A 17234-nucleotide genomic window follows, 5' to 3' on the forward strand; every position below is an offset into this window, starting at 1 on the left:
AGACTATTTCAAGTACCTCATTTTGGCATTTCCCAGCCTCTCATATGAAAAAATAAAGACCGGTGTGTTTGATGGTCTACAGATTCAGCAGATCATCAAAGATGAACATTTCATCAGGACAATGTCAGAAGTCGAAAAGAATGCTTGGTTATCTTTTAAAGCCGTTGTCAAGGACTTTCTTGGAAACACACAAGCAAATAATTACACAGAAATTGTCCAGAAACTCTTGGAGAGCTACAAAATTCTTGGTTGCAATATGAGCATCAAAATGCATTTTCGACATAGCCATCTTTCTAAATTTCCAGGAAATCTTGGTGCAGTCAGTGATGAGTAAGGTGAAGGATTCCACTAGGGTTTGAAGGTCGGTATCAGGGTAGATGGGATGAACATATGATGGCTGAGTAACTACAAAAAAGTAGATTGGTGGGGGAAAAAGCAGGGATTGGTGAGTCTGTGGAAGTAAAGGTGAGTGAATTGTTTTTTGTTTTTTTTTTTGCTAAGTTCTGCTTTAAACATGCAGCTGAGCAGGACTGAACCAGAACTCAGCTCCCAAGACCCAGTGCAAACTTTTAATTGTCTGCTCTGTGTAAACTGTTTTGTCTTTCAGCATGATTTGGAGGAGTAGGTGTCTCTGCATACAAATTCATAGTTGTCTAGGGAATCAGGTAACTGGCAACAACATACTGGCAACACTGCAGAGACAAATTGTTATTTTAAATTTCCACACCTGACAATTTTTTTTTCTATTATTTTATGGATAGACTGAACGGGAGTTTAATTGGGGAAAAATATTATTTGTCCCTACCCTATCTAAAACAAAATAAAAGGATTAGCCTGATTTGGGCTTTAAATGAATATTTTGGCTTGAATTACTCTTTCAACTGAAGCAAAAATTGGTCCATATTTTAGTTTATCCATAGAACTATCCCATTAAACAACATCTTTGAAGGTGTTCAGCAACAACACTTCTTTACCATGTATTTTGGATGCACTTTGATTCAACTTAAATGGCAAACTTCAGGTGAACACAATATATCCTGTACTGTATTCCCTTCCTTCCAATGCACTGTAGCACATTGTGTAAAATAACTTGAAAATAATTTATTTTTTAAACCCCTGTTTTTGCCTGTGTTGATCAGAGCAGCAAAATGCATGTCAACATGTCTAAAAGTCTGGAAACAAAACAGCTTTACAAGTGATTATTACTTTTAATCAAGAAAAACATATAAGTAATTAATCTGAATATGATGTTACTGAAGATTTGCTTCAGTGGGCTCACTGCTATTGTGATGACAGAATAGCTGGCTGAAACAAGAGTACTACATGTCTGTCATATTTAATACCTTTCTTAAAGCCCAAGGCATTCTGGCATGCCACTGTACACAGCCTCCTATATTTAGCAGATTAGATTGATTTTTGTTATTCTCTTGGAATTCAGAGGGAGATGTATGTTCCACTGCAATCTCCCTTGAGGTGCTGTTTGATCTTGTGTGAAAATAACTTGTCATCATTAGGATCACGGAAAAAGTGATATTTGAGCTACATGTATTGCACCAAAAAAGTCCTTGTACACCATCCAATAAAAGTGAAATATACCCACATAATAAAAAAATATAAGGAGGTGCAGCAAGGTGCAGCAAAGTGTTAACAGCTTCCAGCAATTACAGCTTTGGCTATGTTTATGGTCTCAGTGGTTGTAGGTTACTGTGCAATGACCTTGTGTAGTTATAGGTCCTAGCCCATCACCTAAAAGCATGAAGCAGGCTACAAAAACAGCGACAAGCATGAAGGATGCAATATAATTGCTATACCCAATGGATCTTACTATACCGTGCAGATAATCAATCTTGCTTGTTAACGGTAGGCAATTAGAATGTTTGTAATGCAGACTAGCTTCATAAAGGAATTCAAACACATGATGGACATTTTTTTCCCAATTTCACAGATGTGAATCAATAGCTATAAAGAAGGTCAGTGCACAGGATAAACACATGTATGTCTGCAAAACTACAACTTTTAATATAATGCATTGTGTCCTGAACTTGTGAGAGCATATTTTTTAACACACCTTCTTCTCTGAACCTCTCTGACACTTCACTCAGACAAAGACACAAATGGTAATAAGTTATTGATTTACACAATCTTTATAGCTGTTAAGCTGACAGTTCGATGCCATGAAGCTAGAATGAAATCTCACAAAAGTATATGTCAAAAACTAAAAGGAAATTAATACATTATTCTGTTTGGCGAAGTGTTATCAATTATTGTGCATCTTTTCTTAAAGGGATGTCAGCCATTATAAAAGTTCCATTTAAAACCAGACACGATAAGGTACAATAAATGTGTGTCAGAAGCCCTTCCCTTTAATAAACTAAACCAGTAAAACAAAATATGTCAACGTGAATAGCCTAAAGAATAGGTAAGTGAATGATTTTTACTTGAATAAAAATGGTAAAAAACAAGAAGGAAGGCTCCAAAGAACAGCACTACACATACACCAACAGTGTGACAGTGTGACCACATAAAAATTATCAATCTTTTTGGGAGAAAGAAGTCTCTCTTTCTCTCTTTGTCTTGAGGGATGTCTCCTTCTCAAAGAGACATATGATGTCTTTGTGGTTACATGACAGATACATTCACACTGCTGCATTTTTACACCAACCTTAAAAATACGATATAGTTTCAATTATAATCATCTAGACTACCTGTTCAAATGAGATCACTAAAATGGGGGATATCTCAGTGAGTGCCTTTTAAAAACATTAACAAATCTTTTAAATAGTTCCAAACAACTATTACATACTATATTTTGAGGCATATATATATATATATATATATATATAATGTCTATTTGGTATAATTCATGTGCATGCATTATTAATTATTAATTTATTACATTATTAATATTCTTATGATTCAGGGGGTCATTTTTGTCAATTATCAAAAGTTGCTTTCTATTACCTTTATCAACCAACATTTTTTGGTATTGCCTTCTAAAATTAGTTTCATTGAGTTACTGAGAGTTAGAGTTTCCAAGGACAAAGGCTTACCTACCCTCAGCAACCTGTGCAGTAAGTGTACTTGTTCTGAAATGATCCTTCATTAGAAAGAAAACTGACAGGTGAATTGGGCTTGGTCCTCATGGAAAGCTTCTCAAGGGACACTTATTCAAAAATATTTATAACAGCAAATTTAAAGTTTAAAATAGCTGACAGGTTGATTTTAAAGTGGAATATTCCCTTGTAGTTGCCTTGTCAGGCAAATAATTGCCGCTCAAAGCTACTTGCAAAAGCCCATAGTATGACATGCTCTAAATGTGTCAGTAGATGTAGTATTGTATAATGGCAAATAGAGTACAATATTTACCTTCTAATGCATACTTCATATCCTGAGCAAACAGGTTCCATGTCACCTCTGCACTTAGCTTGCCCATGTTCAGTTCCTGGGGGAACCTGCAGGAGATACATCCAGGAATAAAGTGATAACACTGAATAAACATCAAGTAACCTCTTGATTATTTTACATACTTAAATTTAAATCAACAGTATTTATATTTTTAGAAATATATAAAAAATACAACAAATATTTAAACCATATATGGCAAGTAAATATACATATTGTATATTTAAATCAACCTCACTGTTTATAAAATTTTAGAAATATTGTTTTTTTTTTTTCTTTATGGGCTTAGCCTGCCTTTTTTTTTCAAGACATCATTTGGTAAACAAGGACTGTTTTTGTATATGGCATCTCTAGAAACCATGCAGTGTTCTGCCCGTGTTGCACAAGATGGTACCCCTATTGATATGATGTTTTCCTACTTCTGTATTTAGCTACCCTGTAAACATCATATCAATCTGGATTTTATATTATGGCAGTAAATCAAATGCTGGCATTGGTCCATTAGCACTATGTTTGTTGTTTGCTTCCAATTTTAGTCTGGAGGCATGACTTATCAGAATAACACATATGTAAAAAATCAGTTATTCTCCAACTCTTAATTTGGGACTTTTTCCTAGCCTATATAACTCGGGCTTGTATGAGAGCCATGTGCAAAATGCTAACATGACAAATACAGGAATATTACAAACAATATTGTATCTATATACCTGTACACTATAATTGAATTTAGTTATTTATACAGAACCTTGTTTTATTACTGTGTCCTAAACATATGCAATATTTAACACTGCTATGATATTACTATCATTTCGATTTCTAAGGATGACATAGAAAATTGATATTTAGGACCTTCATATGTGAGTGTAGAGTATGCCATTACTCCTATTACACATTAATCACCTGTGGCACAATGATTTATGTCTTGTGGGCAAAACAATTTTGATATACAAGTACAATACCTACAGCATATTGGTTTAGAGGAAGAAATTTAACATACAATTTTTCATAACATCCCTAACTGTATTTGTAAATGGCATGGGAGCTAGGTGACAGGATAAAATAGTTGACCTTATCAAGTTTTCTGCTCCTCCTATACTATCCAGGGTGGGGGGTCCTTGACTGAGTTGTATTATTTAAATTGCAATCGAGAAAATTGATGTATTTTCCTGGAAGTGCTAGCTATGTAGAATATTTAATTTTAGAACACTGGCTCAACCAAATGCTTGGTTCTTAAGAAAGATCAGACTTTACAGCAGACTGTACCTGTAGATTGAAATTAGTATTATATACCAGAAAAATCTATAGTTTGCAAATTTACTAATTTGTTCTTTATAAAAGTGTGACAATTTGCCAAACTGCACAATTTACTGATGCTTGATTATCTGAATTTCTTTATTCTATTCACAATTAGGAAATGAATATTATAAAGTTCATAAAACCAATGTAGTTAAAATTTGGGAGAAGCAGTATATTCTGGTTCTGTACTGGACTGTACATTACTCATGGATTGTCCCTAATACAGATGTTGCTGAATGGGGGGGGGGGGGTATATTAAAAAATGTATTATTCAGGTGGAAAATAAAAATATCTAGGTGCCTAGACTTTCCTTTAAATGACCACACAAAAACATTTTAGACCAAGGCTTAAAATATAACCTTATGGATGAGTGATGGTCATCATTAAAAATATGGCACATTTATGGAGGGGGGGTGATCAAGGGCCAATATCGATGTAGTCAAACTGCCATTAAATTGCAAAAACGATAAAAGGTATGCAGTAGTATTCATACATTAAGATAAGACAATAACTGGCTTGTGTGAAAATATACATATTATTTGATTTAGCATATTCATTTGCTATTGTCCTTCATCCAATTTTAACAACCCTCACTCATCTAATAAGGCTTTCCATAAGATTATTATAACAGGCACTGGTGTTGGAAGAGAAGATCTGGTAATCGGCATTCTAATTCATCTCCAAAGGGTTGAGGTCAGGACACTTCAATTCCTCCAGTCCAAAACGTACACACATAAGACTTTGTGGACCTAGTTTTGTGCGTATTGGTACTGTCATGGTAGCCCATCAAAAAGGCATTTTTTTCAAATAATAATACATGTTTAGAAGCTCTGGAAAATGTCTTTGCATGCTGTAGTATACAGATTTGGAGCAGTACCCACATACTTTTGGCTACATAATATACATTTACTTAAAAAAAACAGTTGTTTTGGTTCTCTTGGCCATACAGTTTAAAAATGGGGTTTTATAGTTTTGACTTCTAGTAAGCTAGTTAACAACTGAGTAATTTGAAGCATATTTTTTTCTGTTAAAATCACAAATGTTATATTAATAGGCATCTATACATTAGGGTGGCTAAGCAGATTCAGTAAATAAAAAGGAAGATAATAACATAAATCAAACATAATAAAATACACATGGAGAATCATTGCAGTGTACAGCAAGTTAATTAATGTGATAAGTGCCTAAAGTCTTAACAGAAGACTTGCTCTCAGCTGGAAATGTTTGCTATGAATACAAAATTTTATCTCAACGTGGACAAACTACCATTCAGGAACACAACTTTTGAAATAGTAAAAAATATATCTATAGATCTTTATCAAATTACTAACTGCAAGGCTGGCAGGTTAGGTCGGCAACCACTGCCTGATAAAAGTTGCAAGTGCATTTTATTGTCTGTTTCTTAGGTGGATCTTTAAACTCCAGAAACCAAAAATCTAATAATAAAAAAAATTCCTAATTCTTCTGCAATTTGATGACTTCAAATAAAATCTCTTTGTTACATTAATACTATTTAGAATTATTAGCAGAGCAGGGAGCAAAGAAAAATGTAAAGCTAGGTTCAGACCTGACTCAGGATCAAGCAATTCTGAGCATCTCCTGGCTCTCAATCACTCAGACCGTATCGCTGGTTCTTAACTAACCAGCATCTGCAGATTTGACAGTGGGTGTCAATAAGCAGTACTGTACCAGTAACAGCTGTCCCTCATTCATTTTCTATGGGGCTGCTGCCAGGGTTGAAGCTACTTGTAGTATCCCCTATGATGCAGTGTCTCACTGGCATGAGGAAGCCAACCTGAACATAGGTTTTTTTCCTGTCTACAGCAGACTGATAAATTAATTCTGCCAGTCTGCACGTCTAAGGTGAAATATACTGTTTTTATATACTGCAGTAATCAAAAACTCATTTCTACAGGTTTTTATGTACAAAAAACTGTAGTCTTATTCTAATGTTATTTTAGGACAGTAAAAGGTTTTTGCAATTTCTTTGTGATTGTAGTTGCATGCGCTTTGCACACCAAATGTTGCATAATTTACTTGCAGATCACAAGATAACATTCTGCTGCTTTAGCCAGTCCTGGACAAATAGAATATCACCTAAAGCGTACCTATACTCACAAAATCAACTGTGCTATATGGATAACATAAGGCTAAGGTATAATCATCTGAATACTTTTTTTTCAGCTTGCTTTGACCTTTTAACATGAAAAACGATTTCTAGCCAGTCCCCCAGGTCTCTCCATCGCCTAGGCGGTGAAGTGCAATCTGGGAAATGCCATCCTTGGTGGGATTGTTTATAATCCACTCCCACTGCCCTAATTATGCAGATTTTTTCTTTCCTTGCCTGTGACTCTTATGGATTTCAAATGCGACTGCTCAGTCTGTAGCTGCTTCCTGCTTCTTTTCAGCTTATGGGCTCCCTGTGCAGAGGGCTCCTGCTAGTGAGGGAGGGGGAGTGGGTGGAGAAAACAACAAGAGAGGAAGAAAACAAAAAACTTGCCAGTCACAAGCTGGCCACTTCTAAACACTTCACAAATCATTACATTTTTCATTGATACAAGCTGACCCAGCCGGTGTCATCAGGAAGGACTGACATTTTAGTGCACGTAAGTAAGAATAGATTATTAATTGAAAGACTAGTTTTTGAGTTTAGTTCCTCTTTAAATTTTAAATTACTTTTAAGAAATCCACTCCAGGTTTGCTGGGTCACCCAGCCTTATTGATGAAAGTATATCCTCTAGCCTTGCAGAGGTTTAATAAACCAGGCCCAATATGTGAACCTTTTAAATATTGGAAGACCCATAGGCATCTTTCAGAGGACCTTAGAGAGGTTTTGATCTTGGCATGGATCTTGGTAATATGGCTTGGCTCAAAGGTTACAGAAAATATTAGAGAAAATAATCCCTCCTAAAAATCCAGCAATCTCTGGAAAAAATATATATATATATTTATATATGTATATATACACGCACAATAATAAAAATGATGTGGAATAAGAGGGGAGTCACAGAGGTGAAAAAGGTTATAAAACTATTTGATAGTGATTTTGAATACTGCAGTCCACTTTCAGTCCCTTTAACTCTTGTTTCAGATGGGAATATCATCTGCAGTTTAAAGTTTTCCTTAATTGTCTCCCGCCCCCGCACTGTTGTTGGTTGTGCCACCACAGGAGTAAGGTGAAGTGAGTTTAACTCTTTTTTAAAGACCAACTAAACCTCCATTTCAAATCTGCTAAAAATGTTAATGCTGTGCATACAGCACAAATTGTATGGTATACGATTAGGTTAGGGTTACAGAATAAAAACATATGCTAGTAATTTTAAAATCCTGACAGGTTGTATATGCTCTCTTTGTCCCCATTGTATAGAACATATCCCAGTTTCTAAATGCTTTTTATGTACCCAAAGAACACATATCTGTCAAACTGAGGCAGAAAGGAGTTTTTTTTGATGTTTGGGCAGAAAAAATATTAGTTGGTCATGTTTGAGAATCTCATGTCACTAGTCTGTCTGGCAAGCTGGCTGACTTTGCAAATAAGTTTGAGTTGTCACCCTCTGGTGAGTTGTCACCCTCTGGTGAAGAATGCTGCAAAACTTACATATTACACCAAGAAGCACAGGGTTCTGTTATATGCTTTTAGTATCGTTACACAACAACACCCCCCCCCCCCCTGCAATCCACTCATTGGAAACTCTCAGACAATTAAAGCGAAAGGTTATGGAATGACCAGCTTTTAGTCCAGACTTAGCTTTAGCGGATTAGATTTGACCATGTAGACAGGTGTAGGCTGTTTTTGAAATTCTTAATAAACAAAGTTAAAAAAAAATGTGGGAACTTTTTGAGAAACCCTAGTGTATATCACATATCATAACAGTTTTTTTATACATAGAAATTCAAAATTTTGGTGTCCACCAAACTGTCAGGTCGAGCACTTTTTGCAAGTTTTTAATTGGTTATCTAGAGACTTTCTTTTGCCTGTCAGGTGGGCAGTAGCAGAAGCTGATGCTTTTGAAGTTACAGATGCTTCATGTTGTGTGAGTTCACAGCATAACTGTGTGCTGATGAACTGAGAGTTTTCAATGTTTAAAAAGAATTCTGCAAGCAAGCAATTTTTGTTCCATTTACTTTTCTATAAGCCATTGGTGCAATTATAAGAAGCAAGCAAAAAAGTAACAAAAAACCCTACTATTTGGTTACAAATCTTTTGCTGTTCGGTAATATAGCTTATCACTGTAAAGTAGCAAAACAAAATGTGAGCAGGCAGCTTTTTATATTAGAAGAAACATACAATGTCACTTCTGCAATGAAAAAAAAACCTATCTGCCTGTTCACATTCAACCTAATTTTTTCCCCCTTTAGCTTAGTGAGCAATCTTGTTAATGAACTCCTCTATGCGTTGGAATTATGTAATTCTTGCCTGGCCATTCAAGATGGCTGAAGATTACAAACCATGAAGGACCAGGTGAAGATGTTGGTCGTGCCACCACAGAAGTAAGGTGAAGTGAGTTTAGCTCTGTTATAAAGCCCATACAGCACAAATTGTATGTTACATGATTAGGTCAGAGTTACATGATTAGGATAAAAACATATGCTAGTCATTTTTAAATCCTGACAGGTTGTAAGTGCTCTCTTTGTCCCCACTGTATAGATTGTATGCCAGTTTCTAAATGCTTTTTATGCACCCAAAGAACACATATCTGTCAAACTGAGACAGAAATTTTAAACTTTTTTAATGTATTTGTTTTTCCTTCCCTTTTTCGGGCCAATAGGGAATTTTTTTAAACCTTTTGTTCTGTCTGACACCTGAGGTTCCTATTCTTTTACACACAAGAATAGCTGGCCTTTCATATTGCTGCATAAGTTTGAAAGCCACATTCTGGTTTTTCATTGTACTGTAAGCACAGGGAAGTTTAGCACGGTGAAATAAAAAAAACAATAAAAAAATTGAAGGTTGAAATGAATATTTGCCCTGACTATGCTTAGAGTATTAGATACCTAACAAGCAGTAGTACTTATTTAAAGCACATTCTCTGTCACTTCTGTATCTTTCAGTAATAAACAATACAACTGAGGAAAAGAAGTTTCGACTCAACTTCAAAGTGTTCGCTTGACCTGAGATGAGAATCTTTGAAAATTACTTTACTGTACAAGCAGCTAGGAAGGTCGGTGATGACTTATTTCAAAACTGTTTTACTATTTGTTAGGATTATGTGAATATTTAAAAACACAGGTCTTAATACCAATGTACTTTTCAAGGTGATTCAGTTGGAGCTAGATCCAGAAATCTTATGACAAAAAACCCTTTCCTACCCCTATCTCGTTAATTGAACTGACCATAACTATGTGGGATTTTATGCCTTAAGCAGAATTATCACCTTTTCTTAACCAAGATGACTGCCCTATAATCTACATAATTCTGTCAAGTCTTAGAACTAGTGGTGGTCTGCAAGTTCCAATATGTGTCTATTCCGACTCTTGATTTTGGGACCTGGTATCAGAATTTTGATTGCTCAGATTTATCATTGACAGGTATAGTAAGCTTCCAGATGATGGCAGCTGTCATCCTGTAAGCCACAACATGATTGGCTGAGCTCACTACCCTACTATACCCATTATTGACAGGTACTGTATGGTTATGGATATAAAAAATACCAATTGAGATTCAGAAATTCCAGATCCATTCAGATTTCTTGTGAGTTGGAATTTTACTGTCCTGAACTCCTCTATTGTATCATTATGAACACAAAATTACAAGTAAGGGAAGAGCAACTTATCAGACACTACTCCCTGTCCATCTAAACATTCTTTGCCAAACCCTTCAGACCTCCTCTAAAAACTCCTCCTTAGCAGTACATTGTTTTGCACCCATTATTTTATCTTAGTCGGGGGGTGTTTTTCTTGCTTTTATATAAGTTAACATGGTAAATCAATGTACGGCTAGAGAGAATAATGTACCCTTATTAACACTATACATATTCCATTCATTTCCACTTAAAGTTGATCACAACCACTACCTGGTGTTTATGAGCTTGCATTCCAAAATTATCTGTTGTAATATTGAGTCTGAAACTGAATTTGATTTAAAGCTGCAGTCGTTGTAAACAATTCTTATTTTAACAATCATTGATTGAAACGTTATCTTGAAACTATCCAGAGGACGGAGTTTCAGTTTGTTGTAATGTTACACTATATCATTTTTAAGCCCAATTCGAGCCAAAAGTTTTATTTTGTTAAAAAAAGTGTTGCTTTTGATGCCATTTATGTCCAATTTGTAGAAATGTCCTATCATTTAATATCTTGTTAATAGGCTGTTGTAGGGATAGGAAATTAGTAAATTGTACCAGTTGGCATACGGAGAGTAGTAAAAATAGAAATGCTAACCTTTCCCTAACGATAAAGCCTCATATTTTGACACTAATCATTTAGGGAGACACTAAATAATATAAAAATAATCTATGGTGACTTTAAAAAAGTATTAATGGAGTTATATATTTTAAAGTGACACTCAAAGACATGAGCCTTGTTTGTGACTTTAGAATCAGTGGATACCCATTTATTGATAGCTCTTAACAGCTATGCCTAAGGTGTTAGTGTAATGGAAATGTAGGTGACAAAGGTATGTGACAAATACAGGGGGCACATTCATATAAGATATGCAACACATATTTGACATATTTTTTTTTTTTGTTAAGCCTACATGCAATTAAAAAAAAGCATCCCTGGCACAATATAATATATACTGTAATACCAATCACAGTTGGTATTAGACTGGTTCTTGGTTTAACACAGATTGTGTGCAATGAATAGTTTTCATCCACAACACACAAACACAGGCTGGCTTACAGACACAAAGCTTTGTAGAACATCATGTTTTCTAACATCTCAGAGTAGACCTGTATACATCTCTATTCACCTAGGAACATATTTATGAATTCTATGTACAGTCTCATCTCTTTCTCTAGAATTCCTCCTCCAGATACATGCTATTTTTAATGTGAATCCTATACATAAGGAAAGACCAAAATCACTATACAGTATAAGAATTTCAAACTGTGTAAACTGTAATTCAAATAGCACTACACACAGAGGACAGACCGTTCACACTTGATTCTCCCAGCTCAATAATAATTTTTGTTGAATTAGGATGAAGAATGAAAGTGTCAGGAAATCTGACATCCTTCTTTTATCTTCTCCACTTTCTTCCATCTTACTCTGAAGTAGTAAAAGGTTTTGGATTATTTAGGATATTTGACTAACAATCAACATAACTGGGTTAGGGCTGCTTCTGATTGCTCAACCATACTATCTGTGACTTTCCCCTAATTAGTAAAGAAATAGGCTGAAACACTGATATTACTACTATACCAAATCCACAGCATGGATTCTGAACTTGCTTGTGTACTTGCATTTCAGGCTTTTGTTTGAAACTATGGAGTAGAACAAGTTACATCACTTCTTATAAGGCACAGTTATATAACACTCCGTGTGCCCATTAGCCGCAAGTGTTCCTGTAGGCAGTACTGCGTTATTTATATAGGTCATATTCAATGCACATGCTAGAAAACAAGTTAATTGTTTTAATCACCAATCATATTTCATTCTGGACAGGTACACGTTTGTATCAATCTGCTCAACAGTAGTGGCAGCAATATCATAAGCATAAACCTATCAAAGGGCTCCTGTAGGAAAACTAACTAACAAAGTTTTCACTGTAGATAGATAGATAGATAGATAGATAGATAGATGGATAATAAATCTCTCAATATGCAACCAGGGTAAGACAGTCAGTGCCCTAATTCTCTTTCATGTCCAAATGTGTCAAGAAGAAGTGGGAACTGTTAGTGAGGCAAGGAGTAAACGAAACGGTCATTGCCTAACATTAATTACCTATAAGAGCAGGAAAATAATTTGGGCATAATGAAGAATGTATTTCTTTTTCTGCTCTAGCTCTAGATACTAAAATAGGCCCCCAAGTTCCCTGTGCACTTATGTATCTGTATACCCTTTGTAAACATCCTAAATTCTTTTCCAATTTTGTCACTAATTGAGGCACAGCTACTATTTTCTAACATAAAATCAGATGTCTTCATTTGGATATTTCTTGGAAAAACATCTTTTTTCTTAGCTACAGCGCTGCAGAAATAAGATTGTCTCTGATAAATCACGTCATTTGGTGTTATAGTTTAACCTTCAACTAATGTCCATATCTCTATCTAGAGATTACAGGTTACTCGAGATATAGCATTATGATCATCGGAATGTTTACTGTTGTAAAGTAGACAAAACTTGTTAACTAGTGAGGTATTTCCACTCATTATATCTTCTCATTAGGGCCAGGCATGGCAGTAAAGGGTTTGCAGACACTCCAACTTTTACCCTCTATCCAAAATTGGATAAATAAATGAAAAGGTTTCTCTGTATTTACTTTTTTTATGGATAAAATTAACCATAGTAACATGCTTGCTTTTTAAGGGAGTTGTATTTTCATTAAGGAAGCAGTGGGTTGTAGAATATATTAAAATATTTTTTTCAGGATTACTTGTTTCTTTACAAGAATATGGTTTAGCCAGTGATGATATGTAATTTCTTGATATAACCAAAGTGAGCAGTTTGAAGAATAGATGAAAAGAACATTTATCATATTTTGTTAGACTGAACACCCATGTCTGCTCTTGTGAGGCCAGTGTGTACTGTGAGCCATAATAGAAGCTTGCTGACCATTATAAATCAATAGTTACTATTACATCGTCCTAACTTTTCCATTACAATATATGACACTGAGAAGGAAACTCATCTAGCTAACTGCTACAGTGACATTGTTGGCTATAAGGAAAAAAAATAAATAAATCAAAAGATATAACCACCAATTTTTCTTGTTTATAATCACTGGGATAGATCAGCGGATTTTGCAGATTTTACTGTTCTGGAGGTATAACAGACACCCCATATTCTATGGAATGGTGAAAAATTCACAGAGATCAGATCAACAAACAACCCTATGTCATTAGGAACTATGCAGACAGCCATCCAATAATTTTAGGAAAATTCATTGTCCTTCATCTGGGATTGACTTTCTTGGCTGATTGATGTTATTACCCTGAATGAATAGTTCTATTGTTGTTTGACTGTAGTCTCATGTCTAGAGGATGGAATAAAGAATCTAACTCTTCCCAATTCTAATATCTAATACCATCACTCTTTAATTGCTGTTTACTTAAAAATACCAGCTGGCCCTCAACGTGTTGTCTTGGCCCTTGCGGTTACTATAAACAAGTAAATGTGTCCAACATGGTCCTGGTAAGTAACAGTATACCAATATGTATCAGTCTTTTTATAGCAGTTAATAAAATTCTTGGATGTAGAGACAGGTTTGTACCCTGTAGATCTGTACCAGTTTTTGATTCATAAGTGCTTTTATATTTAATACTCACTGGTTTAAAACAGGCGTGTAAGAAGTCTTATCCTCATCAATGATTGTGACCATAAGAGTAATGAGGTTTGGCCAGAAATCCAAGTTTTTAATTGTTGGACCTTGTTCTTCTCTTGGAATGTCTTGTTTCTTACCCTGTAAAATATAAAAAAAATAGCATAATAAAGTGTCACAAAAATCTTTAGGAAAGTGAATACATTAGGTAATAACATAAAATACAGTACCCCACACACTGAAATTCTTGGATGCTGTGAAATTTCTTTGAACTACATTTCTGCTGAATTGCAGCAATATTCACAAATGTATTAATCTCAGACATTAATAAACCTCTATGGGAACAAAAAACACTTTGCTTTGGTCTAAAGTTCACAAACATTCTCCCATGATAAACATACAGTGCAGCTTTCAATTATTTTGCTGAAGAAATAGATTACCACTTTTACAATGTAGCAATTAAGTGTATTGCTTGTTTAATGAACGGACAAGAATCTTATAATGCAATTTAAAATGCTATTGTGATTTTGCGCTTTTAGAAATTCTAAAGCCAGCTGTTGCTGTAACCTACAGGATGGAATCCATTTTGTCTTTCTTTAAGTAGGTAGCAAGTGTGTTTTTTTTTTTGTTTTTTGTTCTTTTTGTTTAGCAAAAATCTGCATTTCCTGCATATCACTTAGACCTAAAGCTCTCCAATTAGCAAAGCTGATGATTCTTGTTGATTGGAGAGCACTGTTTCTGCAGAGAGACCCTACTGCCACACAATGTTCATTTCTGAGGCCATGTTCAGAGTGACAATAAGGTTGCGGTGAAGTTAGCATCTTCCCGTAGCAGCCCAACAAAGAATGAATGGCAGCAGCAGCAAGTGTTTTAGTACCAGAAGCCAGACGCTGGGAGCTGCACAGGATTCCCTGCTCCTTCTCCTTGATCTTTCCTCTGCATTTGACACTGTTGATCACCCCATTCTAATACAAATCATGCTCTCCATTGGTGTCAGTGACACTGCTCTCTCTTGGTTTGCTTCCTATCTGTCTGACTGCTCCTTTCAAGTTTCTTTCAATGGTAACTCCTCCTCCCCCACTCTCCTCCCCCACTCTCCTCCCTGTTGGTCTTCCCCAAGGGCCAGTATCTCCCACCCTATTGTGTATAAAGTCCCCACCTACTAGATTGTAAGCTCTTCGGGCAGGAGCCTCTCCTCCTGTATCACTGTCTTTATTAGTCTGTCATTTGCAACCCCTATTTAATGTACAGCACTGCGTGATATGTTGGCGCTATAAAAATCCTGTTTAATATTATTATTATTAATAATAATAATAATAATAATAATAATAATAATATTAAGTCAACTGCAGTTCTGAACCTGCCCTAAACCATGCTGATATGAAACAGGTTGGTTTAAGACAGGCTGTGACTGTTTATTATATAAAAAAACACATTCTAAGACTTTGTGCAGCTTTTTCTGATGCACCTGGAACTGATTTAATGAAACCAAAATTTAATGTAGCAACTTGTCAACAAGCTTCACACCACTAATCTTTTTCTTTTTAATCACCATTGTTGTCCTTGACAGAATGAAATCTAAATATAGATGTTTATTCACATATTTTTCTGTTTAGATATATTTTTGTGAAGATGTGAATTCTGTGTATAGTTCAAGGTCAGACTAAAGCAAATATCCGAACAACAGTGAAAGTGTTACATCTCTGTTTATTCAGTGTGGCAGAAATGTGCAAATCACAACTGCTGAACAAAACATACAAATATTGTACAAAGTAAACTTTTTCCGGCATACATTTTTTAATTGTGTATTACACTGCTTAGCAAATAAAAAAGTCACACACTTTAAAATTTTGTGGGGTTGGCTTTAGCTTAGATTATGGCACACATTACCATTGTATTGTTTCGACAAGCTTATGTTTGAAAATTGTATCCACTTTCTGCCACAATCTTACTTGGACAGGACCAATGTGTAAAGTCATTTCCAGCACATCCCAAAGATTTTCAATAGGATCTGGACTGTTGTTGCCAATCCATGTGAGAAAATGATGTTATAAGCTCTCTGAACTATTCTTTCAGAATTTGAGCTCAATGAATCCTGAGATTGTCATTTATGAATACTCCTGTGTTATCAGGGGGAAATATATATATATAGATGGAAAAACCTCATTATATTCAGGTAGTCAGCTGACTTCATTTTTGGGGCACATAATGTATGTTGCCAAACCTAGACCTGATTAACTGAGGCTACATTGGATTATAACACCACTCCATAGGCATCATGCCGTTTTTTTAAACAGGCCATTTACATTGCTGGCAAAACAAATAAACTTTCAATTATTAGAAAATGCAAAGTGATACATAAATATATGTATGAGGCTTTGTAATGCCACAAATAACCAAATGCCTGAAATTAATTTAACAAGATCTATTGTTCTGATGATTGCACTTTTTTTATACAATTTTACACATAAGATATAAGAGTTTTATAAGTAAAAATTTTCAGCTTCGAAAAGGAGTATCCTGAAGGATAATATAAAAGGGGACAGGAAATATAAACTATATAGAATAAGTTGAAACATTCGGGCATTTGTATAACAAAGAGAGCCAAGACAGGAAGTCACCAGGGAAGCCAAAACTTTGAATAACTAAATTCATATATTACCAGGATACACTGGTAAAGGCTTTTTGCATATGCAGAGAAGGAAGAAAGCCCTATTGGTGTTGTTGTAAAGTATGAATGAGGTGCACCACTTTCCAAACATTGTCACTTGCTTGCCTCAAAGGAATGAAGCCAACTTGATCTCTACTAATAAAAGAACTAATAAATGTATTCAGTCTGGTTGCAGGAATTGTGGCTATGATTTTAATTAGAGATGAGCGAATTTCTCGATGGTTTGACGAATTTTTCAAAAAGATTTGCTTTGATCCAAATTTATTTGTGGCAAATCGCATTAAAAAATGTCTATTTCCCAGCTGCAGAGAGCCTTGATAGTGGTGTAGAACACTGTGCCTTGCAGTAACACGCATAGGGAGTCTGCTGTGGTAGTGAAATAATACTGTGAGTCAGTATGACATGCAGATGACAGGCGTCGCTATTAGAATCACTGCACAC

The 17234-nt window shown here is 35.2% G+C and overlaps 1 protein-coding gene and 1 long non-coding RNA gene across 2 annotated transcripts in view; one reads left to right on the forward strand and one right to left on the reverse strand.

Moving 5' to 3' along the window:
- UNC13C (unc-13 homolog C) overlaps nt 1-17234 on the reverse strand; it is a gene marked incomplete in the record, with an annotated part of 288759 nt that overhangs the window by 107629 nt on the left and 163896 nt on the right. Inside the window, 2 exon segments of the mRNA XM_072402358.1 lie at nt 3367-3452; nt 14130-14263. Of these exon segments, the coding sequence (XP_072258459.1) occupies nt 3367-3452; nt 14130-14263 (220 nt within the window).
- The window catches only part of LOC140324451 (uncharacterized), a 32841-nt gene continuing 22787 nt past the window's right edge, over nt 7181-17234 (forward strand). The window contains exons 1-2 of the long non-coding RNA XR_011919539.1: nt 7181-7304; nt 9751-9860. This is a non-coding gene — a long non-coding RNA (uncharacterized lncRNA). The remainder of the gene's footprint in view (nt 7305-9750; nt 9861-17234) is intronic.

Source organism: Pyxicephalus adspersus, chromosome 2 (genome assembly GCF_032062135.1).
Source record: "Pyxicephalus adspersus chromosome 2, UCB_Pads_2.0, whole genome shotgun sequence".
In the NCBI taxonomy this organism is placed as follows: Eukaryota; Metazoa; Chordata; class Amphibia; order Anura; family Pyxicephalidae; genus Pyxicephalus; species Pyxicephalus adspersus.